At 41.5% G+C, this 25,495-nt stretch overlaps 1 protein-coding gene across 1 annotated transcript in view; it reads left to right on the top strand.

Moving 5' to 3' along the window:
* Positions 1-3,259: 3,259 nt before the first annotated feature.
* Positions 3,260-25,495, top strand: part of dlec1 (DLEC1 cilia and flagella associated protein) — a gene marked incomplete at its 5' end in the record, with an annotated part of 29,156 nt that continues 6,920 nt past the window's right edge. The window contains 23 exons of the mRNA XM_084048762.1: positions 3,260-3,343; positions 3,448-3,588; positions 4,119-4,275; positions 5,027-5,137; positions 5,229-5,422; positions 5,845-6,074; positions 13,138-13,222; positions 15,087-15,174; positions 15,500-15,673; positions 16,103-16,239; positions 16,439-16,531; positions 18,538-18,628; positions 19,125-19,287; positions 20,487-20,679; positions 21,026-21,102; positions 21,487-21,640; positions 21,753-21,846; positions 21,971-22,101; positions 22,263-22,418; positions 23,759-23,889; positions 24,175-24,325; positions 24,724-24,840; positions 25,283-25,401. Of these exons, the coding sequence (XP_083904888.1) occupies positions 3,260-3,343; positions 3,448-3,588; positions 4,119-4,275; positions 5,027-5,137; positions 5,229-5,422; positions 5,845-6,074; positions 13,138-13,222; positions 15,087-15,174; positions 15,500-15,673; positions 16,103-16,239; positions 16,439-16,531; positions 18,538-18,628; positions 19,125-19,287; positions 20,487-20,679; positions 21,026-21,102; positions 21,487-21,640; positions 21,753-21,846; positions 21,971-22,101; positions 22,263-22,418; positions 23,759-23,889; positions 24,175-24,325; positions 24,724-24,840; positions 25,283-25,401 (3,071 nt within the window). The remainder of the gene's footprint in view (positions 3,344-3,447; positions 3,589-4,118; positions 4,276-5,026; positions 5,138-5,228; positions 5,423-5,844; positions 6,075-13,137; positions 13,223-15,086; positions 15,175-15,499; positions 15,674-16,102; positions 16,240-16,438; positions 16,532-18,537; positions 18,629-19,124; positions 19,288-20,486; positions 20,680-21,025; positions 21,103-21,486; positions 21,641-21,752; positions 21,847-21,970; positions 22,102-22,262; positions 22,419-23,758; positions 23,890-24,174; positions 24,326-24,723; positions 24,841-25,282; positions 25,402-25,495) is intronic.

Here is a 25,495-nt window from a genome sequence, read left to right as displayed (position 1 = left end):
TAAATGTACTTAGTTACTTTCCACCACTGGTATACATTGGCTTTAGCACATAAACACTGGTACTTTACCGTATAACTTACAACAAATGAATAGAACGTAGTTTATTATTAGATCAATGTCATGGTGGGTGGGCTTTTTGTCATGGTATGTGCTGTAAGTCTGACAGTATATTGAGTAAGTCTGGGGTGTTTCCCTGTTATTACCTTGGGTAACCTGAGATAGACCTGGCAGCTCTGGTTTATAGGTGTGGACACTTCTCTCTCTCTCCTCTCTTTGTACTGTAGCTCTACCTGTCTCACCCATTAACCACTTAAACCCCAGCAACATGCAGCATCCTTATTTCGGGGAAGGCTTTAGCTGAAAATAGCCGATCGACAAGCTCACAAAGCGTCGCAGAGCGACGCGTTGTGAGCTTGTCGATCGGCTGTTTTCAACGAAAGCTTTCCCCACAATAACAAAAAACAGAAAAGACACTAGTGTAGAAACCTGAGGGACTCCGGTTACCCATATGGGGTTTGGTTAAAGATTGATGTGGTGTGTGGCGTCATAAATCATATCACAATGTCTGCTCATCTTATTGCAATTACCTATATCAGGGTGGGGGGGTTACGGTATAGGGTATTGCAACAGTTATAGGCCAACCCAGAATCTATAATTCGTTGAAAGAAAAAGATCTAGTACAAAGCCCTTCAGCTTTGGCTCAGTATATAGCAAATATTAAAGGGCAGTATATGAGCAATTTGTGCCGCTGTCCCGTGGGGATGCACAACACCACCACGGGACAGCGGCACAAATTGCTCTGCTGCTGTTGTAAGTAGCAGCCCATAGTATCAATCTTCTATAAGCAACTCGTATAGCTGAGAGCAGGTGTTGGTGGTGGGTCATGCAAATAAATGTCCAAGCAACTCATGCCTGTTCCTTAGAGCAGGTGTTATGATGCAAATAGGAAGTATTTTCTAAACTAAACTAAAGCAACAACTCAGAGCAGGTGTCATCATCTTACACTCCTGCTCCATCTCATCTTAAAAAAAAAACAGGCCTGGTACCATGGGGACCTTTGAATTTGAGCTAAGACACAACATTGATGCAGTTTACAAACTGACTAGCCATAGCAGTAATACTGCTATTTATTTAATTTAATGTTTTGGTTATTAGAATAACTAAAATAGCATTTTCACTAATTTCACTCTGTCCAGTTATGGTCTAAAATTACAGTTCTTTATTGGTTTTATTTGGGGAGACTCCTTAAGTCCTTTGAGAAACACTTCACGGATTTGCTTTTGGTGCATTTGGCACACAGACCTGTGGGCCTTCATCAGAATGCGAGCAGACTGAGACTGGACCTCGGAGACAGAACCCTCCTTGTGCTTCTGTATTACAAGACTCTGCCAGCCAGTTCTTGTCCTACGAACTCTCGTGCTTGGGGTTAGGCCTTGTGAAATAACAGTCTGTTTGGCAAAAACCACGAGGAACTACAAAGTGAACTCAACAATTGCCTCTTTGAGTGACCCACTTGAGCACATCATGACCATGATGTGAGTTAGTCAGCAGAGTCAAGTATTTTGTTCCCGCCCGGTGTTTTGGACGATACTGAATGCCCTACACACATTGCAGAATCATTGTCTTTTTGCATGGCTGTACATGTTACCCAGAGGTCTTCAATTATAGAGGATCTACGTTTACGTAAAGGTTATTACTGCACAATAGCCTGCACATCATCATTGTGTTGGCAATATTTTTCAGACACACCCAGTTGAACACCATGGGGTTCATTCACAGGCGAGACTGTATTCTCCTTGCATAGGTTACCCCAATCAATGCATACAAGATATAAACTTTAAACATGCTCTGCTCTAATGCTACTTTCAAGACAGAGGTTGAGCTCCTCTGTGAGAAAGAATCTCAGTAAAACATGCTACAGTTTATTGGTATTTGTGATGCCAAATATTCTCCTATCAAGCATGTTGCATCTAGCATTTCAAGTCAGCCTCTGGCTTATAAACTACTGCATCAGACTGACTGCCAAGCCTGCACAGAAAGATCCTCCTATTACAAAGCCATGTCTTGATTTTTTTTTTATATGAATGCCAATATTAATAGTACTGTATATAGAAGGTCCAAATTACTTAAGCATGTACAGAACATATATCAGGAGGTCCAAAGTTGTTATTCTCAGATTATTATTATTTACAGAGTAAATGTACTCAGTTACTTTAGTTTACGCCACTGGTTTTAAAAGACAAAAGGAATTGGGCAGGTCCCTTTTCATGTTTATCCGTTCCTATGGCCTGTGCCTTTAAGAACGTCAGACCGTTGCTATGGCTACCAAGTGTCCACAATCATGGCTGACAAGCAACAAGCAGGTGATCATTCAAAATAGCCTACAGGTTTGTATTGTACCGGCAAAACAATGACTGAAACCTGTTAGTTGTATCTAAGCTCTTTAGTAAATGTACAATTTTGACTTAGCTCAGACTTATGCTCAGATACATAATGTTGCAGTTATATCCAATTTCTTTATTCATTGTAGTCCAATACCTCCATGGTTGTGTGTAGTGCTTGCCTGGCTGAATGATGGTCTATCAAACTGATGGTTTAGGATAGCTTTATTCAATGGTGGAAAAATTACTGAAATGTTTTACTTATGGAAAAGTATCAATACCACAATGTAGAAGTACTCTATTACAAGTAGAAGTCCGGTATTTAAAATTCACTTGAGTAAAAGTACAAAAGGTTTGGCATCAAAATATACTTAAAGTACCAAAAGTACTATTATTGTGCAGAATGTCCCATTTCAGAAGTTGAATATGTATACAAATCTTTTGAAAATAGCAGATCTACAAGCTCACGATGCGACATGTTGTGAGCTTGTAGTGTATAAGGCTAAAGTGGTTAATGCATGTTTTGTAATAATAATAAAATCTACATCCAAATCTACAAAGTAACTAGTAACAACAGTTACTTGTAGTGGAGTAAAAGTACAATATTTGCCTCTGAGATGTAGTGGAGTAGAAGTAAAAGTGTTGAAAATTGGAAATACTCCAGTAAAGTGAAAATACCTCAAAATTGTACTTAAGTACTGTACTGTACCACTGGCTTTATTTGCTATAATGTGTTCCTAAACACACTGTAAGAGCTAATGATTTTTATTCTTTTAATAATAGCCTTATACGAGTGATGGAAATACTTTTTCTGATTAATAAATGGTATACAAAACAATTGACTGATTCACCAGCTTGTAGCCTACTTTACAGCAACCATGCTGGAAGAATCTGAGACACAACTCAAACCGGGGTTTGACATGTCCATGCTCCGCCATAGACCTTCATCAGAAAAAACACAGGTTAGAATCAAGCAATTAATATATGGTTATTTAAAAATATTTAGACCGGCAAACACTTTCTTTGCAGTTAACCGTCCTAACATTCCCTCTTCACTATACGTTAGGATATTTCACATGTGTTGGCCAGCATTTTCAAGGACCTGTACACAACAGAGGTCATCGGTAGAGACACGTCTGCCAACCTCACCAAGACGAAGAGGGGAGGAAGTGACTACCATGACAAATATGTTGAAGAACTTCAGCAGGTAGCCTACCTTGTGTAGTGTTTCTTAAAGTGGGGTCCAGGGACCCCCAGGGGTCCTTGAGGTGGTTCAAAGTGGTCCCAATACAAGAGAAAAAGGTGAGGTGCTCACAGAGATAAAAATGTCTTAAAAGTGTATTGAAGGTGCTTCTAGTATCAGCGGGAATGTAGACTTAAAAAGGAAGAGGAGATCCGAGTACTGGAGGAGAGGAAGTAAAGTTAAAATACATTTTGAACATGTTTAACCGGTTATGGTCTTCATAAGGGCGAGAACTGATACAAGCTCATAACACGTTGCATTGTGATGCATTGGGAGCTTGTAGATATGCTATACATATAAACAAATCTTGCCAAATCTTTATGGGTGTCAGAATAATTTCAAATGGGGGTATGGCCTAATACCGTACATATCAATTTGGGGATCCTTGACATGGACATGTTTGAGAACCTGTTTGTAGCCTACCTATCCTCACAGACAATACTGTATATATTGTACAATGTAAAGGATGCTACTACTGTCTGATTGTATTACAGGCCCATAGTGAATACACCCAGCGTATGAAAGAGGCAGACATGCTGGAGAACCATATAATACAGGCCCGGGTTCGTGCCACAGCCACAGAAAACCAAGCGCACAAGAGACTGTTAGAGGAGGTGGGAGAGACTTATGATCAGCTGGGGATCCTTCCAGGTGAGATGCAAACTGACTTATGGATTCATATCTGTGTTGTGCTGTAAATGTACTGTACCATAGAGTATTACACTGCATAAGAGTTGTACTACTGTAGTGGGCTGCATCACTGAAGATGTTTGGGAAGAAGAGACAGCTGTGGTCTATGTTCCTAATCTGGCAAACAAAGGGCGCACACCAGTATTGATGAGGTGCTGCTGACCTTGGTAAATAAGTCTAAAAGTGAAGAAAAGGCCGCACACTCACAGCCACGATGCAGGATCTTTCATTGAATACCCAATAATATTCAATAAATTATCCTGCATCGTGGCTATGAGTGTGCAGCCTTTTCTTCACTTTTAGACTGTGTTCCTAATCTACCATCAGTATCATTTTGAAAGGCGCTTTATAAATACAGTTTTTGTTCATTGTTTTGTTCAACTGTTTGGAGGATAGGGTGACTAAGCGTTAATATTTCTATGTTCACTGTGAACAAAAAAGAGAATATATTCTTTAACCGTTTAACCCTATTTTGTTGACCCCAAGGGTCTATCTTTGGTCCCCTTCTTCTTTCCCTCTACACCAAACCTCTTTGCCAAACACGACCGATCTACAAGCTCACATCACGTTCCATTGCGATACGTTGTGAGCTTATAAAGCTGCTATATTAATATTTTTGCCAAATGCTTGCTCCTATTATGACATGCCCAGAATAAGGATGCCAGGGTTCATGTAGTTAAAGCTTCTTTCATTTCATCCCTTTCTTCTTCAGTCAGATCAGCGTTTGTGACGTGTGTGGACAACGATCTTCTCAAAAGGAACAATCTGATTTGTCCCCAGGACTACCTGACAAAACCAGCGCCACTCGTAGAAGCACCCTCAGGTTGCTGCCTTAATTTATGACATGATATGATTTATAACATATTGACTAACATCCCTAACATCGATTATCTGTTTTCTCTTGTCCTTTTCAGTGAAGTCCGACCCTCACTATGCAATTCCTACTTTCACCTACAAAATGCACGTTTGCAGAGAGCCTCAGGATGACGACTACACACTGATTCCCAGGGCAGAGAACACCAACCTTAACCTGCAGGAGAATTCAGAGTCCACCCTGACCCTGGAGTCTAGCTCAGACATTGACATTAAGGGTAAAACACCCAGTGAGGTGAGCAGTCAAGGGCTTTAACTCTTTCCATATTGGCCATAACAGTTACTAACTAATATTCAAGTTTCAAGTTGATTAGAAAACATCATGCATAACAGTATGAATTATGATGTTTCTTACTGATTTAAAGAGAACTAATGTAAGATCATATTTAAAAAAAACATGAAAACACATCACACAGTAAAAAGAATTCCATCACTACTGGTAAAGCTTGAATATTTGAGGCAATCACGTAAAAATTGTGAGACACTACAGTGTTAAATGAAGGGTGTCAATTGTTTCCCAGTCTATATTTCACCTCCCTTGCATTTCAGCAGTCGTGTAAAGTAACTAAGTACATTTACTCAAGTACAATTTTGAGGTATTTTTTACTTTCTTCAGTATTTTCAATTTTCAATACTTTTACTTCTTCCACCACTCAGGAACCACCAACCCAGGTGCGTCCCAGGCCAAAGTTGTCTAACAAGCTGTGTGCAACGAACATGGCAGAGAAGGGGGACAAACTCCAGAGGCTAAAGGACCGACACCGCTTCTTGCTCAACCCCCGATTCCTCCCCCCGAATGTGCAAGCGGGGGGGAAATCCCTCATCTTCCCTCGCAGCAGAGTGGAGAAGCCAGTAGAGGGGAAGACAGCGCTAGTGTTGGATCAGAGGTACTGTAATCTGTCTGTGATGTGCTGATGTAACCACCGGCTGGAGTCCAACCCGTGCAGGGGTCTCCCGCATGGGAAACAAAACATCTACTTCATGCAAAGTGGAATCCCCCTTGACCAAGGGAGCTATTAGTCTAGTGCAGGGGTCTTCAACAGGGGGTCCGGGACCGAGTTACTACTACAGGGGGGCCGCCAAATCTTTGTGTGATAGGACCTTTTCTTTTTTACATCAACCACTTGAACCCAAGCACCCCCCTATTCTGAGGGGAACTTTAGCCAAAAACAGCAGTTCTACAAGCCCGGCGCGAGGCGGTGTGACTTGTGAGCTTGTATGTCGGCTATTTTTGGCAAAGAGGTTTGGTGTAGATGGGGAAAAAAGAGCAGACCAAGTACAGAGTTAAAGGTTAAGTGGTGTTGACAGACTGACGGTTCAAGTGGTTAAATGTCTGAAAATACACATTAACATGAATCCAACATGCACTGATAACAGTGCTGTCAACAAGTCTATGAAGCTATCTATGAAATTTATGAAAAAGTATAATCTGCAACTCAATTTTATACAATATGTATGGGGGGTCCCTGCTTCATCTCTCTCTCAGCTAGGGGGTCCTTTGCATAAAAAAACGTTGAAACCCCCGGGCTTCTGGCAGGCGTACTCTGCTACACAGTACAATGTTTTTGATGCTGAATACAGCAAGCCCTTTCACCATAGTGTCTACGATGATCCAATCATGATATATTGACATCATCACGGGTCATACCGTATCATGTGAAAGGGTTTCATATGTACACTTGATTTAACACAAAAGCATGCGCTCAGGTAATCCTTCTCTCGTATCGCTCCCAAATACAAGCAGCCTTTCCCTTAGTCTGAGCAGTGGCACACCTTTTGTGCCAAAGTAATGACGTGTAACATGATCGTGACAGTAATAGTGCCAGCACTATGTCACTTCTCCTACCACAGGCAAGATCTTCCTCATCGTATTACCACTGGTGTTATTATAACGATGGGCACATTATACCTGACCTATAGATTATACCAGTTTAGAGAGCTTACTTAACACCAAACCAAAAAGTCTGTTTCACATCTGTTCCTCACAATGTTTTTTGCTAAATTATTCCCTGTTATATAAACTATATTAATAATCAGCTTATAAAAATGGGATTCTAAGCAGGAACACTACACCTTATATGCCACACCAGCGTTTCACTACACACATACTTGTATGAGCATGTGAGGAATGAAACCTCTCCAATCGTAAATCTATGCATAATCTTGATGAATAATACGAGTCCCAAGACTCCATATTATGAATTATGTTCCGTGGTCTCCAGACCAGACACAATGCAACATCCCCAATAACATGGAGTGGAATTTCCCATCGCTGGCGTCAGACAAAATGTTAGGACCACAACAATCTGCCATCTGACTGTCACATTTTCAGTGTCCTCCAAGCTTCTACACAATACACTCTTCACAGTATTCACAAATAATGTGAAGTGTGTGTGTTTGTGTTTATGTATACACACGCACACGTACACTCGAGCATGCACTCACGCTCGCACGCACGCACACATGTGCACGTGTGTGTGTGCGCATGCGTGCACATGTGTGCGAGCGTGAGTGCATGCTCGAGTGTACGTGTGCGTAAATCTGAATTTACGATAGATAGATAGATCATAAATCTATCTATCTACAGTGTGTACACACACACACTGTAGATAGATAGATATATGTATAGATATAATAATATTATTATTAATAATAATACAATAATAATAATAATAATAATAATAATAATAATAATAATAATAATAATAATAAACAATAATAATAATAATGCTAGTCTTTATTTGTCCCAGAGGAATATTTAATTTCACAACACAAGTCTGTTCATCAAAATACAACACAACATAAAGACAATACATACTGTAGAGTCCCCACCAGAGTACACAAACATCATATCAGTGAGGCAGTTTGTTTAGCGCTGCAATGGCTGAGTGCACAAAACTCCTACTAAAACCAACCTTTTCCCCATCTCAAAGTTCTATATCACCACCCAGATGGCGTGATTGTAAAGTGACGGTTGAGGGGACGATCACTGTCATTTACTATTGTGAGTGCTAAAGCGTGTGATGGGTTTATCATTCATATCAGAAAGTGTGGGTGTGGGAAGGCCAATATATATAGATAGATATACTGTAGATACATACTGTATATGAGCGCCAGACAGGTGTGGTTGACCTCATCAGCCTCGTTTATGATGTCTTAGAAAGTACAAACTGAAATGTACTTGACTAGACTAAATTGACTTTACTAACTAAATTGACTTTCAAATGGATCACTGTGATACAATAAACCTCTTTCTACATTTCAAATATGAGTATACTAAGGCACCAATACTTGTTTCAGGTGTTAGGTACATGTATTTATGACATTTGAGAAAGATTTTGTGTTGCCAAAAACAATATAACACATTTTACAAGCAAAAACAGCAGCATAAGATTTTCGTTTTTTGGTTATTCACTGTTATATACATTTCTGGCTTGTAAAAAAATACTGCAGGATTTTGTGCGGAGACATTTTAACCCAAAGTCCACAAGGGTATTGTCTATGCAAAAATGCATTGAAAAAGTAGATCCAAGACGTGGGAACGAAATTCATTTTCTAGGCACTTTTTGGTGGGTCACCACACGGCCTACTAAATAGACCCCTTAACAGACGACGTCACACTGATAAGAACCAGTATGCGCGCAACAAGTATGCGCGCAATGAAACCCATTCTGTCAGGTCTCGCTAGGACGCGCCTCACTAGCCAACACACAAGAGGGGGTTGGGGTCCGCTGAAACCAGTGCACCCCGAAACAACAGGTTGAGAATTTGATTGCGTGAAACAATCACCTGTGCATCCAGTCTCAATGTTGGTAAACAAATAATTGGTCTATTCACTTTACTACTGTACCTAACTACCTAACTAAATTGACTTTCAAATGGATCACTGTGATACAATAAACCTCCTGGCACATGTTCTGCTTTTGGCTTATGTGTGGCAGCCATGTCAATCCAATCCTCCAAGCCTATCGACACGACAAATTATTTCCAAATATTATGTCCTCTCCACAAAGACAGGACTTGCTGTATACACAGATAAGGAGAGGCTGCATAAACAAGCCAAACCATGCAATCAGGATAGTTCATGAAGCTAGGGGCTCAGTGGTGAAAGAAGCACACAGTAAAAAGTAGCGAATATCACAGTATAAAAATACTCTGTTACAAGTAAAAGGTCTGTATTAAAAAAATCCAAATATACGTACCAAAGTAAAAGTACTGAAATTGTTTAAAATGTGTCAAACCTTTTCAAAAATAGCAAATCCACAAGCTCACAACGCATCGTGATGCGTTTAGATCGGCTATTTTCAAATAGCCATAGTATACATTTTAGTTTTAGTGGTATGTGCTTGAGTACAAATGTATTTAGTTACTTTCCACCACTGAGAGGGTTTAACAAAGAGGCCAATTCTTGTTTCCAGTGTTGACACACACTGTTGACCACAACTCTGGTGGCGTATTCTCCAGTTGTAGCTCGTCAGCAGAAGGCTTTACCGTCCGCTGCTGAGAAAATACCGCCATGAATGCTACATATGTCACTTTGTGCATTCTGCAGCACATGTTGTGTACAATTTGTTTTAATCCGACCCTCAACATTCCTTCCTTATTTTGGTCAAACAACTCGTTATGGTAACATTGGTTGCATTGAATATGTACGTGTCAAAGCTAATGTAGTTAAGCTTAATTCACATCAGCAGCCATGCATAACAGCTATATATGTTTGTGTGTGTGTGTGTGTGTGTGTGTGTGTGTGTGTGTGTGTGTGTGTGTGTGTGTGTGTGTGTGTGTGTGTGTGTGTGTGTGTGTGTGTGTGTGTGTGTGTGTGTGTGTGTGTGTGTGTGTGTGTGTGTGTGTGTGTGAGCGAGCGTGTGTGCGAGCGTGTGTGCTAATACATATGTATGAATGTATTTGCCATGCATTTTCCATGTTTATCTTTGTATATAGTATACTGTAATAGTGCTCATGTATGTATTTATTAGTTATGGAATTTCATAATTTTAGGGGCAAGGCAACTTGGCCTTTGGTTCTGTCCATTTCTTTAAGGGTACAAAGGCCCACTGCAAGGCCATCAAATGGTTTAAGTCCATGGAAATATTGATTTTAACTTAAGGGATTAACAACAATAAATAGATAAATAAAAAGTGCCATTTATTTAGAAAAATAGGCCAAAATATGGGGGCACATTGGCCATGGAATTCCTGCCCTGGTACATGCTATCTCTATTGTTCACATATTGAAACAACATACTGTTCACAAACCTGTCTGTACAAACCTCAAGGTAATACTTTGTCCACAGTGCTGTATTAGCACTTGTTATCAAAAAAGTATTTAATTTTAGACAGTCAAAATTCTTTTCCTTTTCAGTTATTTTGTAATCATCCAGTACTAACAAGGCTACATTTGTAGCTATTGTAGCTAATTAATCTGAGAACTTTCAACACAATCACAAATATAGGCTACGTACAGTACATTCACACACAAACATGTATCCCATCCCTCCCAATAATACCAAAAAATGAAATATTTATAATAATAATAATAATAGTATCAACAATAAAATAACTACAGAATCAAATCAAATACAAAATACTGCTCTTACATGATACCCTTTTTATGAGTCTATAGATATGCTCCAACTAACTGTGTTACCTATGTTCATAAATACTTTAAGCTGTGTTTGTCAGGTGAGACAGAAATAGTTGCCACACACATACTATCAAAGAGTGCAAACGTCATATCTTATCCTTTCCATATGTACAGTAACAGATTAGTCATTTCTGCTAGCCACGTTTTAAAAGAGGGCACTTCTATTCCTCTCCAGAGGGTTAGAATATTCCTTTTTGCAAGGTTCTCAACCTGTGGGTCGGGACCCCCAGGGGCGTCCCCATATGATTTTGGGGGGGTCCCCACGTGACAGTAAAGTGACAATTTAAGGACTTTCAAGACATTTTTAATACCTTAATAAAATAAATAAAAATGAAAGAATGAAAAAAGACCATTACTGCATCAAAAGTAATCAACAAACTGGTCAAACATTGGTACATTGGCCAAATTGTCAATTGTGAAAATACCTGATCTACCAGCTCTGTGAGCTTGTAGATCGGCTATTTTCACCTTTATCTATGGAACCGAGTAAAACTAAATGTAATGCCTCAACTCCTACAATTCCAAGTGCTTCTCAGGGTGGGGGGTTCCCAGATCAAATATGGTTATTTTGGGGGGTCGTGGTCTGAAAAGGTTGAGAACCACTGACATATTGTATTGCTTTGTGTTGACAAGGAGAAATGTTAAGACCCACCTAGAGCAACACAATAAGGATCTGGGGTGTTGATGATGACACGTCGTATACTTCTGGGAAGAAAAAAAAAACATACAAATATCTCACTATTAAGGCTATGCAACTATGTAACTTTTTTTATTCATGAATACAATTTAAATGTATCTGTATGGTAGTTCTAATAACCACTTTTGCTGCAACTTAGTCACATCATCAGTGATGTATCCTGGGTTCACTGGGTGTTTCGGGTCTGGAAAACATCAGACACCCTCGCCCATGCGTCCCAGCCGGGGTTGATCAGGCCCCGGCTTGTGTCTAAGTAGCTTGTGTCCACAGCCATCTTGACGCCTTTGCAGCATCGTGATGTTTTGATGGCTCTTCTGTTGTGCAGTCTCTTCTTGTTGGCAGTAGGCCACATGGCCCAGCGATGTTCTCAGTGCCTGGCAGTAGGTCATGGTCGTCATTTGGCCTATTCCTGGAGGTCACTTGGCCAGATCAACTAGTTCTAATAAACACAAGTAGAGCATGTTCAATATAACTTATACAATCGGGGTGGTTGTATTTTGTCTCCCTGCTCTTCTATTGAGACGTTTAGATCGTGTCAAAGCCAGGCCATGTCTCACCTACAGACACAATTTTTTACCTGATGGTCGAGATTAAATTTATCCCCTGAGCAAGCAGGCAGGCTCTATCAGCTCAACGGTTAAAAATAAATAAATCAGCACTTGCACAGGAAACCGGGTTCAAATCCGGTGTAGAAGGGGTAGAAGTTACAAAATGCAGCTTTAACTTTAGTTAGTTTGGGACGCGTCCAAAGGAGATGTCCCAAAGTGACCTCAGCTGCAGTTACATTGTGGGCATACAGAAGGATAAAATGAGTGCAGTTTTAGTACAGGAAAAAATGCAGCCTGTGAATTACCTTAAATTGAACCAATTGGTGGTCTGGAGTTCATAGCGCAACCATGAATAGCTAAGATACATTTCCCATCTTTCATCACTAATTGTTATAACAAGATCTCTTTGTCTCTCTTTTCAAATGCAGGAGATTGATTCACACATGCTGTGATAAAAATCTACCATGTGAAATAAGTCTCTTTGAATCAGGGGGTTTATACATAATTGTGTTAGAAATAATGTGAGGGAGGTGGAGTAGATTCAAAGTTTGATGTATTTTTGCTAATTTGAGACTTTTTTTGTGCTAATTTAAAAGGCCCAATGTCGAATTTCTGACCTTGTGGGAAAAAGAGGAAAATCAGTCAAATAAATAAATAATGTTGCCCAATAAGAATGCAGAAACTCAACTAAAGACAGTGGTCTATATTGCCAAAAAAAGAGTTGGGGGGGAAAATGTTGAAATCACCTGGGATATGGGGGCAGTGGGGGCAAATACAAGAACGTTCGCCCCAAAACACGTTCACCCCCCGGTCAAATCCGGCGACCTCGGAAAGGTTGCCACGGGTATTCCTAAACGTAACCTCAGTAACACTATGCCTAAACCTAACTTTATTCCTAAACATAACCTCAGTAAAACTATGCCTAACCCTAAACTTATTCCTAACCTTGTGTTTTCAGTTCACAAAGTAATACAGGAAATATGGGCGCGCATCCTCTTATATGCATTACCTGTGTGATTATTTTTTAAGACAATGCCCTGTTTCTTTTTGTCTCCCTGACAGCTCCACAAATGAACCCATACCTGTCTTTCTAGCAAATCCATCAGTAGTGGTCTTCACTAGCTATACTGTCGGACAAGTGTATGAGGTAAGTTCATGTTTTGTCTGATTCTTTTTTTCTTTTTTCATATTTATTGGAAGTCAGGCACAATGTCATTCAACAGTGTCATTCACATCGACGTGACTGCACATATAAGCATACAATTATGTAAGAACAGAATGACAGCTATCCATCATCAATATACAGTAGATGCTCTTGTTTTGTCTGATTCTATCAGACAAATAACTATAGTAGAGTTATACAGTACATACTACTGTAAGTACCACTTCCAAGGTCTGACACTAATGGCTGCATTGCCTTGGAGTTTACTGTGCACCTTCATGTCCCCGGATGAACCCTGCTGAATTTGGTGACTCTCTATGGTCTTTCCTCTAGTGCCACCCTTTTAGTCAAAATCTTCCACTTCCACACAAGACATCTCTATACTATTTACTATTTAGGCATTTAGCAGACAATCTTGTCCAGAGCAACTTACAAAGTGTAAGATTGGAATAAGTGGCAAGAACCCCAGTCAATCGATAGAGTTCAAAGAAATGATAACTATGATACCATCAAATACCAACATACTACATGTATGGACAAGCAAACCGTATATGTGTCTATCTACATAACATACAGTACAATAGTACTGGAATGCCCTCCCTGAACACCTGAGAGCACCACAGTCCACTGATGCTTTTAAAAATATACTAAAAACCTACCTTTTTAACAAAGCGTTTTCTTAATTATTATTGGGCCTTTTTTTTCCTATGCCCTATTTTTACTTAGTTTTTAATTTGTCCCTTTAGCCTAGTAGGGTCCCATGTAATTGTTTGGTTGCCTTTGCTGTTTTTATGCCATGTTTTTAAACCCATGTAGCACTTTGAGATTTATATTATAACTAGCATCTATCAAAAATAGGCAACAAGATATGATCTAAGGAATGAGGTGTGATAGGGGCTGAGGAGGTGAGTTTTCAGACTGTCATGAAAATTGGGAGTGAGTATGCATTCCTGACGGGGGGGGGGCATTCCAGAACTTGGGATACAGGAGGGGTTCTGAAGCTAAGGGGGTGTCATGCCCTTGATTGCCATGTACAGTAGGTCATCAGCAGTGTTTTGAATTGGATTCAGGCAGCAACCGGAAGCCATTGGAGGGAGTGCAGTATGGGGGAGACGTGTGAACATTTAGGGAGGTTGAAGACCAGTCACGCCATCAACATTCTGACTCCTTGGTGAGGAAGGGTCCGATCCTCCGGATATTGTGCAGTGTAAATCTACAGGATCAAGTGATCGCTGAAATGTGTGCCTTGAAGGACAGCTGACTATCCAGGACCACTCCCAGGTTCTTGGCAGTCAAAACTGGAACCACCAGAGTCAATGTCGATTTTAAATGGAAAGATCCTGCAGAGAGCAAGACTTTCCAAAGAAGAGGAGAAAAGCTCAGTCTTGTCTGCCTTGAGCTGAAGTTGTCAGCCAGACATGCATCGGTGTGCTGCTCAATCTGTGTGGCAAAGGGAGGGAAGGAGTTAAACAGTTGAGTGTCATCAGCAATAAGAGAGTTTTATGAACAGAGATGGGAAAAAAGGAGGGGATGAAGTACAGACCCCTGGGGAACTCTGGTCAAGAGGGTATGGAGGGATGAAAGCAGACCTTTCCATGAAACCTACATGTAGTAGAATCAACCAGTCAGACAGACAGGAGGAGAACCACTTGAGTACCGTCCCAGTGATGTCAAGGTCACAAAGGGTGTCTAGGGGAAGCTGATGTTTGACTGTGTCAAATGCTGCGGATAGGTCTAGATCTAGGAGGATGAGGACAGAGGAGTAGGAGCTACAGCGTGCCTTGTCTCGTTTCGTTAATAATTCCTGACATCGCTTTATGTTCTGTCTTCTTTTCTCTCTTTCCTTCAGACTACAGTGCAGCTGAAGAACCTGACCGCCACTAGCCGCCACGTGAGAGTCATCCCTCCTACCACTCCATATTTTTCCATCGGTCTGGGTGAGTTCTGCCTTTTGATCCTGAAAAAGACCAGTAGAGGAAATCCTGCTTAAATATGCCGTTCCATAAATGGTCATCAGTGATTAAATCGAAGAGGAACGCCAGAGTGTTTTGACAGATATACTCATAACATCCCAGGAATGCAGTCGGTGGTTTGTGGCATTCTCGTGCCACAGCCTGAATTTTGTATGGGCATACTGGTTCCACCTACTGTAACAGACACTTAAGTGTGAGGTGATGATGCGTTGTTCAAAACCCTGAATGTAAGAGCTACAGCTGATTTAACATAAGGAGGAAAGATTAACAGTGAGCTGCTGTCTGGCAGGCAGATTCCCCGGCGTGGGCGGCGTCGTCGCCCCGGGGATGAGCTGTAAGTACACGCTGCGCTTCGCTCCAGACTCCCTAGCAGAATATGAGGACTTCATAGTGGTGGAGACCCAGGCGCGGTACCCTCTCCTGGTGCCCATCAAGGCCCGACGACCCCCTCCAGTACTCACCCGTGAGTCTCCTTCCTTGTACCCTTATTATCCCTCCGATCGTTACTGTTTCACAGAACAATGCTTTATAAAAGACCTGTAAGGCCCAGAGGGACCCTGGACTAGTGTTGCCAGACTCTGTGAGAGAAACAAGCAAACGTGTCTAGGAAAACAAGCCCAAAAGAAGCGACAATGTGCCACATGAGCACTTGCATCAGCTAATGCATCAGCTATTTGAAAATAGCCGATCTACAAGCTCACAACGCGTCGCGATGCGACGCGTTGTGAGCTTGTAGATCTGCTATTTTCAAATAAAATCTTGGGGGGGGGGGGAATTATAATAAGCAGATCTGGCAACACTGCCCTGGACCCCACTTTGAGAACCACTGGAATACATGATGTAATATTGTCGCTGCTCTCTGCTTATCCCATTATGTATTATTGATGCCCAGTGCCCAGGTTCCTGGACTGTGGCTATTGCCTGGTAGGAGGCGTGAAGTTTGTGGAGCTCCAGTGCCGTAACGATGGCCTCAGCGCCGGCACCTTCTGCATCATACCCAAGAGTCAGTGGCCAGCCTCTAACCTGCGGGTAAATCTCCACGGGACGCATGTAATGCTAAGATAATTCGATGTGTTTTCATAGCAATGACACTGCAGACCGAGGAACACAACATTACGGTTTAATAACCACCCTGCGATACCAAAATACATGAGCTAACATCCTTTGCGGTCGCGTGTTGTGTTTGACCACTCTAATGGTCGGTTTGTCATTTTTCTTCTATTCATAGTCGGTGGTAACGGCTTGCTTCGCGGAGCAGCCGCCGTTCGCTCTGAGCCCCTCGCTGTTTGAGCTGCAGCCTGGTCAGGCCACCTTAGTGGAGGTGAGTTTGAGTGGAATGTTTGACAGTTAACAGTGGTTCCCAACTTCCCTGAGGCTCTACTAGGCCAGTGATTCTCAAACGTTTTCAAGGCAAGGAGGACCCCCAAATTGATATGTATTTGGCCTCAGACCAAGTACCCCCCAGTAGAAGCATAGATTTGTGTTAAAAATGTTCGCTTTAAAAAAATATATATTCAAAGATTTGCACAAATCCTCAAGATTTTTCAAAATAGCAGATCTACGAGCAGATCTATGAGCTTGTATAGCTATTTCTGAATAGCCAAAGTAAAGTAAAATATGTTTAAAGTTGTTGAAATTATTGTGGCGCTATATTAACTAATTTTGCTGGGGACCCCCTGGAACCACCCCAAGGGCCCTTTGGGGTCCAGTAGTGGTTCAGAAACACTGCTCCAGGCCAGTGTTTCCCAAACAATGGGCCCATTTTTGGAATGTTGGAAAAAGGAGTTTGAACAGCTAAATCTGCCCCATCCCCTAACATTCAATAATCCCAAATTAAGTCACTTTGTGATGTCACGAGTGGAGGAAGTCCACCCTGGTCAACTCACCTGAAATTCCTATAAGCAAATACAAGAATATACAGTTTCACCGATATACATATAATTGAACCTTTTACAGTAGAGAGGCTTCCAGAGCACTGCAAATATATCTGTTTTGAATGCTAGACATTTACAATATTCATTTATAGGCCAATATTGTACTTGAAGTACTGCCAATACAGTATGTACATCCAGCAGCTTCCTCCAGTATCCATTCTAGCTACCTGTACAGTCACCTTTTCAAACCTTACTTAACTTGTAATTTCCATATGATTACATGAAAAAACAAACTGATATTGTTTAGATAATGGACTACTATTTAAATATCAGAAGTTGTCCTTTATCTGTTGCCCTAACCTTTAACAAAAAGAACATTTTATCTGGAGACAGACCGTCATCCTCCTTTTCAAACAAGAGCTCATTCATTTTTCAAGGTCTCCTCATAGATATGGAGGAAACAGTGTATATTGTTTAAGGCGTGTGAAACTGTTTTTATTTATTTGTCCAAAAGCCTAAAGATGAAAGTTGACAGTGAAAACAGAACATTCACAAAGGAATGAAAAGAGAACTATGCATATTTCCTACAAGGTTTAATCAATGCAGAGCCATTGTATACTTTATGACTTAAACCCTCTATATATACAGTACTTATAAACTGGACCTGTGTGCTCTGTACTTGGTGCATACTTTTGTCCCTCTATACAAAATGTCTTCATTGAGACACGTTGTCTGCTTGTAGATCGTCTAGTTCTGACTAAGTGGTTAACTTCACATCCTACCTATTGGTTTCACTATGAGGGGTTCAGCGCCACAGTGATTCATGTGCCTGTCATTCACTCTCAACATGGATAAGAGTATAATAAACATTCTTCAGGTGGAGGTTGACTCTCTCTAGATATTATACAGCCTACTTTATGTGGGTCTATCAGTCAGATATTGTAAATTATTTACAAACAATGTTAGAGACAGATGCTGGCAGCTGGTGGACCAGATCTGGCCCACGGGCCGCCTGTTGCCAAAGCCAAAGTGCAGTAACCATATCCTGACGCTCAGCCTGAATTTTCATTTCGTTTCACTCCATTACTCATTATGAATAATGGAGTGAAACGCCAGAACATATTTTTTTTAATGCCTGTGGCTAGCGATTCAGGCTACAGTAACCACACAAAGAATCAAATTACCCCCCAAAAAAGTGTTACAATTGGCCTGCCAAATGGGTTATTATTATCGGTATATAAGTGATATTGCACTAATTGTATTTCTGTTCATGAGGTCATTATTTATCCCCCAAAATCATGAAGGCTGATTTGACAAATAAATGAGTGTGTCCAAAAACTGCACTGTGGCTTTATAGGGCTGTTTTTTTTGCTGCAACCTCACACACCTGTAATATTTATATGGCTTCTCTACTGGCCCCCTCCCTGTCTTTTTTATTCTGATGTGGTTTCAGGTGGTCTTCTTTCCCAGCAACTCTGAGAAGAGCTCTCAGGTCTTCACTATCGTGTGTGACAACTGCCAGGTTAAAGACATGACCATTCAAGGTGAAGAAGCATGAAGTTGTCTTTTTTTTGTCTTATCGTCTTGTAGGACAACGTTTCGACCCGATGAAGACTTGCAGTTGCGGTCGAAACATTGTCCTAGTCCTTAATAAAGTTTTCTCCTGGGAGCTGACACACAGTGCGCCCGGACATATTTTTCTTCTCAAAGTATGTTGTGTCATAATAGAAAATGTATAAAACTTACAAATGAATCATAGAATAGCATCTTGTAGTGCAGTGGTTCTCAGAGTGGACCTGAGTGGACCTCAAGGAACCAAATGGACCCATACAGCCAGGTCTGTAACTCTGAGAGTATACAAATGGAACCAAATGGACCCTTTACAGTTCCATATGTACGCTCTCAGAGTTATGGGGGTCCATGAAATTAAAAAAAGTTTGAGAACCGCTGCTGTAGTATAATAGCAAGTGTATTCATTGGACTCTAACTGTGTGTGTGTGTGTGTGTGTGTGTGTGTGTGTGTGTGTGTGTGTGTGTCAGGCGAGGGTCAGCTGATTGCTCTGGAGCTGGTGTGTGTGTCTGGTGAGAAACAGCAGCACAGTGTGGGGGAGCTGCATGACCTCACAGCCGAGCACTACGTCCGGTTCAGCCCCTGTAATCCCCACTCTCTGCAGCACAAGACGCTTGTCATTAGGAACAACACGTACGTTTCTGTGTTGTTGTGCGGCGCTGGAAAGTAACTAACGTACATTTACTTTTGCCTATTTAAGTAAAGTACCTCTCCCACCACAGCGTTCACAGCGTTGTTGTGACCGTGTCATGCTCCCTTACCTTTTTGGATTGCGGTCTGTGTTGCCAGATTTTGTGAGAGAATTAAGCAACCACGTCTACGAAAACAAGCCCAAAAGAAGCAAGCCAACTAGGTCACATGAGCATGTACATCACAAGCTCACAACGCGTCGAATGGCGACGCTTTGTGAGCTTATAGATCGTATAGATCTCTTGAAGAAGATGTGAACATTTTTGAAGATTTCTGAGACATTTTATCACAAATCTTGGATGGGGGTCCCTGGAACAAAATATTTTCAAAAGGGTGGGGGGTCTGTGGACAAATACATATTCATTTAGGTGTCCTTTACATTAAAATGTTTAAGAACCACTGGTTTAAACAACATTAGGAAACAAGCCAAAATAAGCAACTATTTTAGAAACAAGCCCAAAAAAACGCAACTACCAATATTTACAAGCAACTTTACAGAAAAACAAGCTCATATATAGTCGCTTTTAATAAGCGGACATGGCAACCCTGATTGCGGCGTTCCTCCACAACACTCACACACAGAAAAAGCACACGCTCAAATGTGCATACGAAACTTTCTCAGACAAGGGGAAGTTCTCTCTCCCTCTCTTTCACACACCCACACGCACACAAAGAGCTTTTCTTTCTCTCTCTCATTCTCATAGATCATATTCACATGGTGGCAATTTTGCTCTTATGCGTACCAATCCTGACGGGGCTGGGGTCTCCCACCCCCAGATTATAATGCATTGGTTCTCGAAATGGGAGTCCCTATAGCTAAATTAGTTAATAAAGCATTAAAATCAGTTGAACCACTTTAACCCTATTTTATACTTCAGCTGTTGACCATTCATGAAGAAATATTCATGAGGAAAAATCCCTCACACTGCTCTTGCTCAGCAGCCTCAATTTTATTTCAAGCATACTTCAGATATTCAAAAATAGACCATTTTGTAGAAAAATGTGTTTTCATTTCAAAACATTAACAACACAAATATTCTCTTATGGGGGTCACCGGCACAATTGTTTGAGAGCCACTGATCTGTATCACTCCGTCTCCTACTCATTGTGTGTGTCTCTCCATCTCTCTCTCTCTCTAATAGTCACTTGGAGCTGCCGTTCCACTGGCAGATCATGCAGCCCAACCTGCAGCCACTGCTGCCAGGGGAGGCCCCCGGGCCCTCCCACATCCACTTCCACCCGGCCACAGATGACGTGTTCAGTGTCAGCCCCGCAACGGGCCTTCTGGGAGCCGGCCAGGACCACGAGTTCTTGTTTACCTACTTTCCCAAAGAGGTACAGAGAGGACGCCACACTCCAAGAAGTTGTATTATAGGTTATGTTAATCTTCAGGTGACTTTAGAACACTGGTATAATACTGGTATATATATTTTTGCAAGAGTCTCTTTCCCCAAGCCATTAGACTTGTGAACTCTAAAAAAGTGAAATAGTCCCCTATAAGTACAATATCCCCTAACCTTTCTCCTATTGTACTATCATATCATGTATCATATCTTATTCACAGTCTAAAAAACTGTACATCTTCTGTATTGTATACGTAATACAAGTGTTTACAAAACATTCTTTGCATTCCACGCGCACACACCTAAAACACCATTCACCTCCCCTGTGTTGTCTTTAGCTGAAGGATCACCACAGTGTCTGTCACCTGGTGTTGAGGGATATCCCACAGTTGCCCTCGGAGTGCAGTGAGACCGGGTAAAGTTCCTTCAGCACTGTACAGGCATTTCTCAGTGTATGATTGATTGTGTAAGCATGGCAATAAGAAAATGCCACCACAAGAGACTGTATGTACTGTATTTTGACATCACACGTTGAGTTTTCCAAACTGAAAGGTACCATAACCACTTTAAACTGGTGTCTCTATTTTGGGCATGCCATTATAGGAACATTTTTCAAAAATGTTCTAATCTTGTACATATTTCTTTTTAGCAAAACTATCCAAGCTTGTAGATCAGCTATTTTCGCTATTTTTGCACGACACTGGCGTATGACAAAGTATAAAATAGTGTCCTTTCCTGCCTTCTAATGATTTTGTTCAATTTCCAAAAATCTTTATTGTTTCTGCATTATCTTCTCTAGCTCGTCACAGACCTTGAGCACGGTGAACGATGTCATTGTCATGGAAATAGAGGTGAAGGGATCAACGGAGGCTCATCAGGTCCTACTGGAGCCGTACGCCATTCACATCCCTGGGGAAGTCTTCATCGGCACAACCACTCACAGGAAATTCAGGGTATTGTAGGCCACTGACAGTCATTAACATACAATTACATTACAAACATTAACGTTAATACGTATGCTTCCCAGAAATCATCATATTGTCTTATCGTGTCTTTGTGTGAAAGATGTGGAATCACAGCAAGTCCTCCATCTGCTTTCACTGGGACAGGATGAGCGACTGCCACATAATAGAAGTTGTGCCCCCCACTGGCGAAATAGGTACATTGCATATTATACCAAGATATGATGCATAAATAATAGTCCCATTTACACGCACATGAAGGTACTTAAAGTTTACTGGGTGACTCGTTTGTGATTGATGTTTGTTTTTTCTTTGGTTCAGAGATGAACGAGTGTGTGGATCTGGAGCTGGTGGTGACCGGAGGCCGACCAGAGAGGCTGGTGTCTGGTCTGCTGTGTCACGTGGAACATCACCACACGCCCGTCACTCTGGCTGTGGATGTCACCTTCAAGGTACAAGGAACATTTTGAAATATTTGTTTTAATCCTTAACCCATTCAATCCGGGAACACATCTCTGTCATTTTTAGATTTCTTTGGCTATCTAAAATAGCAGATATACAAGCTCATAACGCGGCACTTGGTGCTGTGCTCTCATCATGTGTGGTTGGCCAGGGTCCCAGGGTGACTCTCAGTGTCCCCAGCCTGGACCTGGGGCTGCTGAGCCTGGGGGAGGAGGCCCAGGCCACGGTGCTCCTCACTAACATCACCCAGGTGGAGGCCTCCTGGACCCTGGAGGAGAGGAGTAGCAGACCTCACCATCCCCCACAGGTACAGTGGTAAATACAATAAACGGTAAACGGCAGTGGTGGGAAACGTTTTACTTAAGTAAAAGTATCAATACTGCAACATAGAAATACTCTGTTACAAGTAAAAGTCTGGAATTCAAAATGTACTTAAAGTATCAAAAGTAAAAGTACTCATTGTGCAGAATGTCCCATTTCAAGTTTTCAAATGTATACAGATCTTTTGAAAATGAGTCGCAAAGCAAATAAAACATGACAAAACAGAAGGAAATAACATGACACAATACGGTAGGAGTATAAAACAGCAATTCAAAAGTATATACGGTAAGGGCCAGGGTTTACACAGCTGAAATAGATTTAAACACTGTCTGTCTGTTTGTAATTCTGTACTCTGTCTGTTGGCCTTATGTTGACCTTATGTTTTTGTCTAATGAACTTTTAACCCAACGACAGCGTGTGCATGTTAGTGCATGTGAATGTATGTTTTTGTCACGTATGTACCCAGTGTCTCAGGGCCCGCAGACTGTCTGAGTTGTCTTTGCACCTGTTAGTTGACCATTAGTTGACCTTAGACTTAACTATGTTTTGTATTCTTTTGTATCAGCCTATAGTATTGCCTGTTTCGGCAACCTACGCTATTTCTAGCGTTTAGTTTCTCCTTCTCTTAACCACAAACGGTTTCGCATACTGTCCCAGCCATAGGAGAGCATCACATACCTTGACAGTAAAGGGGCCCGCGGCCACAGGTTTCGTTTCCTGCTCAGCTGCACTTACAGTCGGAGTAGTTAGCGAGGAGCAGGATGTAGTCTGTGACACGCACATGCTATAGTGTGGGCAAAGAGAGATGCATAACGTATTTAAACTCTGACATGTCCACTCCAAAAAAGCCAATGCATTTTTTCCCATAGAGATTTCTAAAAATATTGTTTTCAATTATTTTAAGCCTAGACTCAAGCCATCCAGGGTCCTGGTGAATCATGACCAGTCAAGTCAAGGACCCCCAAATTGATATGTATTTGGTCGCGGACCCCCATCTGAATTTTTTTTTGTCAGGGATCCCCCCAGAGGGTAAGATTTGTGTTATAAAATTATTTTTTAGCTTTAATACTGTACCACGTGCTGTTTACATTTATTACTAATAAAGAATTCAATCAATCAAATCTATTCCCAGTCATCACCACTGTGGTTTAGTTTTACAGTAGCGTGCTCAGTGTTCTGATACATGGATCTATTCCCATTCACCAGGTGATCTAGTTTTACAGTAGAGTTCTGTATAGTGCTCTGATACATAGATTAGTATTCCCATTGACCAGGTGATCTAGGTTGACAGTAGTGTTGTGTCTGTGCTGTGTGTTGGTGCATTAGATGTCCGTGGAGCCATGTGGAGGTGTGCTGCCCCCTATGGGCCGCTGCAGTGTAGACGTCCTCTTCAGGCCACATTCCTGTCAGCACTTTGACTCGGTGCTGGAGCTGGCAGTGGACAATGGAGCTGGATGGTGAGGAGGAGGACACCGCAGCTCTAACTACACCAGTCATTCAAGGACCCTCCTGTTTGATATAGATTAGGTCACAGACCCCCAGTTGATTTTTTTAAATATCTGGGACCCTAGTCTTTCCAATTTAACTCTGAGCGAGTGGATCACACACACTCCCATGCCATGTCATACCACGAAAGTCAACGCAATGTGACATAAATCAGTAATAAAAATAATGTGCTTGAGGGAAGCACCCTTATGCTTTATTATATAATCTATTTCATGATTTGTTTGTTCCATACTTAGTGACTTGTCGGTGCAGGCAGATGTCCAACGCCCTCAGGTGTGTCTGCTGAGCTGTGAGCTGGTCTTCTCTGAGCTCTACATGGGGGTTCCTGCCCAGGGGGTCGTCACCCTGTTCAACCAGACCATGCTCCCTGCCCCGTTCACCTGGATGGTATGCTTATGCTACATACACTGCCTTCCCAAAGGTGTCTTATGGCTCTTTCCACTATGAGAACTAAGTTAGAACTAACGTTGTCAAGTCAAGGACCCCCAAATTGATATGTATTTGGCCACGGACCCCCATCTGAAAACGTTTTTGCCAGGTATCCCCAGAAGAGAAGATTTGTGTTATAAATTTATAAATTATACAAAATTGTCCAAACACAACAATTTTTCGAAAATGTAAAAGAAATAGCATCGCCAGGTTGAAAGTGGTTAACAATCGAGGTCATAGACTGCAAGCTAACCTTTATATGAACTGCTGATATGTTTAAAATCATGACACTCCAAAGCATTCCCCAACCATCCTAGATACTTGCTTATTATAAGTCTTTTGTTTTTCTGCGCCAGTCTCATCTCCAGGGTGAGCAGGCCTCTCAGTGTACAGCTAGTTTCGAGCCATCCTCTGGTACTCTGGGGCCCAACGCCAGCATGGACATCACTGTTACCTTCACCCCTCACACACACGTAAGTGTGTCTGTGCTACATGTCCCAAACAGTGGGTACGGAACCCATGTTTGGGTCACGGACCCATTGTTATGGGTCATCCCTTTTGAATGCTTTCTTTTGTTTACTACTAACATTTTCAGAAATGTAAAGACATTTCAAACATTTCTCAAGAGAAAAGTAGCCAAAAATTAATCTGTGCTCCATGTGAACATGGTCTTGAGTTAAATACATGATGATGATATTGAATTTCATGAATTTAAAGCAATAAAAAAAATCTAAGAAATTCCATTAAAAACAACAAACCTAATGTCCTGTACAGTGTACTGGACATTAGGTTTGGTTCTGTCACAGTGTCTGGGATTCTTGGGGATACGTATGCTATGGGATTTTGTTTGTTGTGCTGCTACTATGTTATTGTCTTTTTATCCATGGTACATGTTCCTCCATTTGCTCTCTGCAGTTGGAACTGACGGAGGTGGCAGCTGTCTGTGAGGTGGAGGGCATGGACGCTCCCGTTGTCTTGGGCTTCTACTCCAAGGCCAAGAAGCTCAGTGTGTCCTTCTCGCTGCCCAGCGTCCGGTGTGTTGACTGTTTATCTTCTGCACCGTGACTCATTAACATCTGAGGATCCGATTCTACAAATGTCTTCTAAATCCAGTTTAGTTTTCTGAAA

Source organism: Gymnoscopelus microlampas (assembly GCF_963454915.1).
Source record: "Gymnoscopelus microlampas genome assembly, chromosome: 22".
Classification (NCBI taxonomy): Eukaryota; Metazoa; Chordata; class Actinopteri; order Myctophiformes; family Myctophidae; genus Gymnoscopelus; species Gymnoscopelus microlampas.
This window is presented reverse-complemented; position numbering and strand designations above follow the sequence as displayed.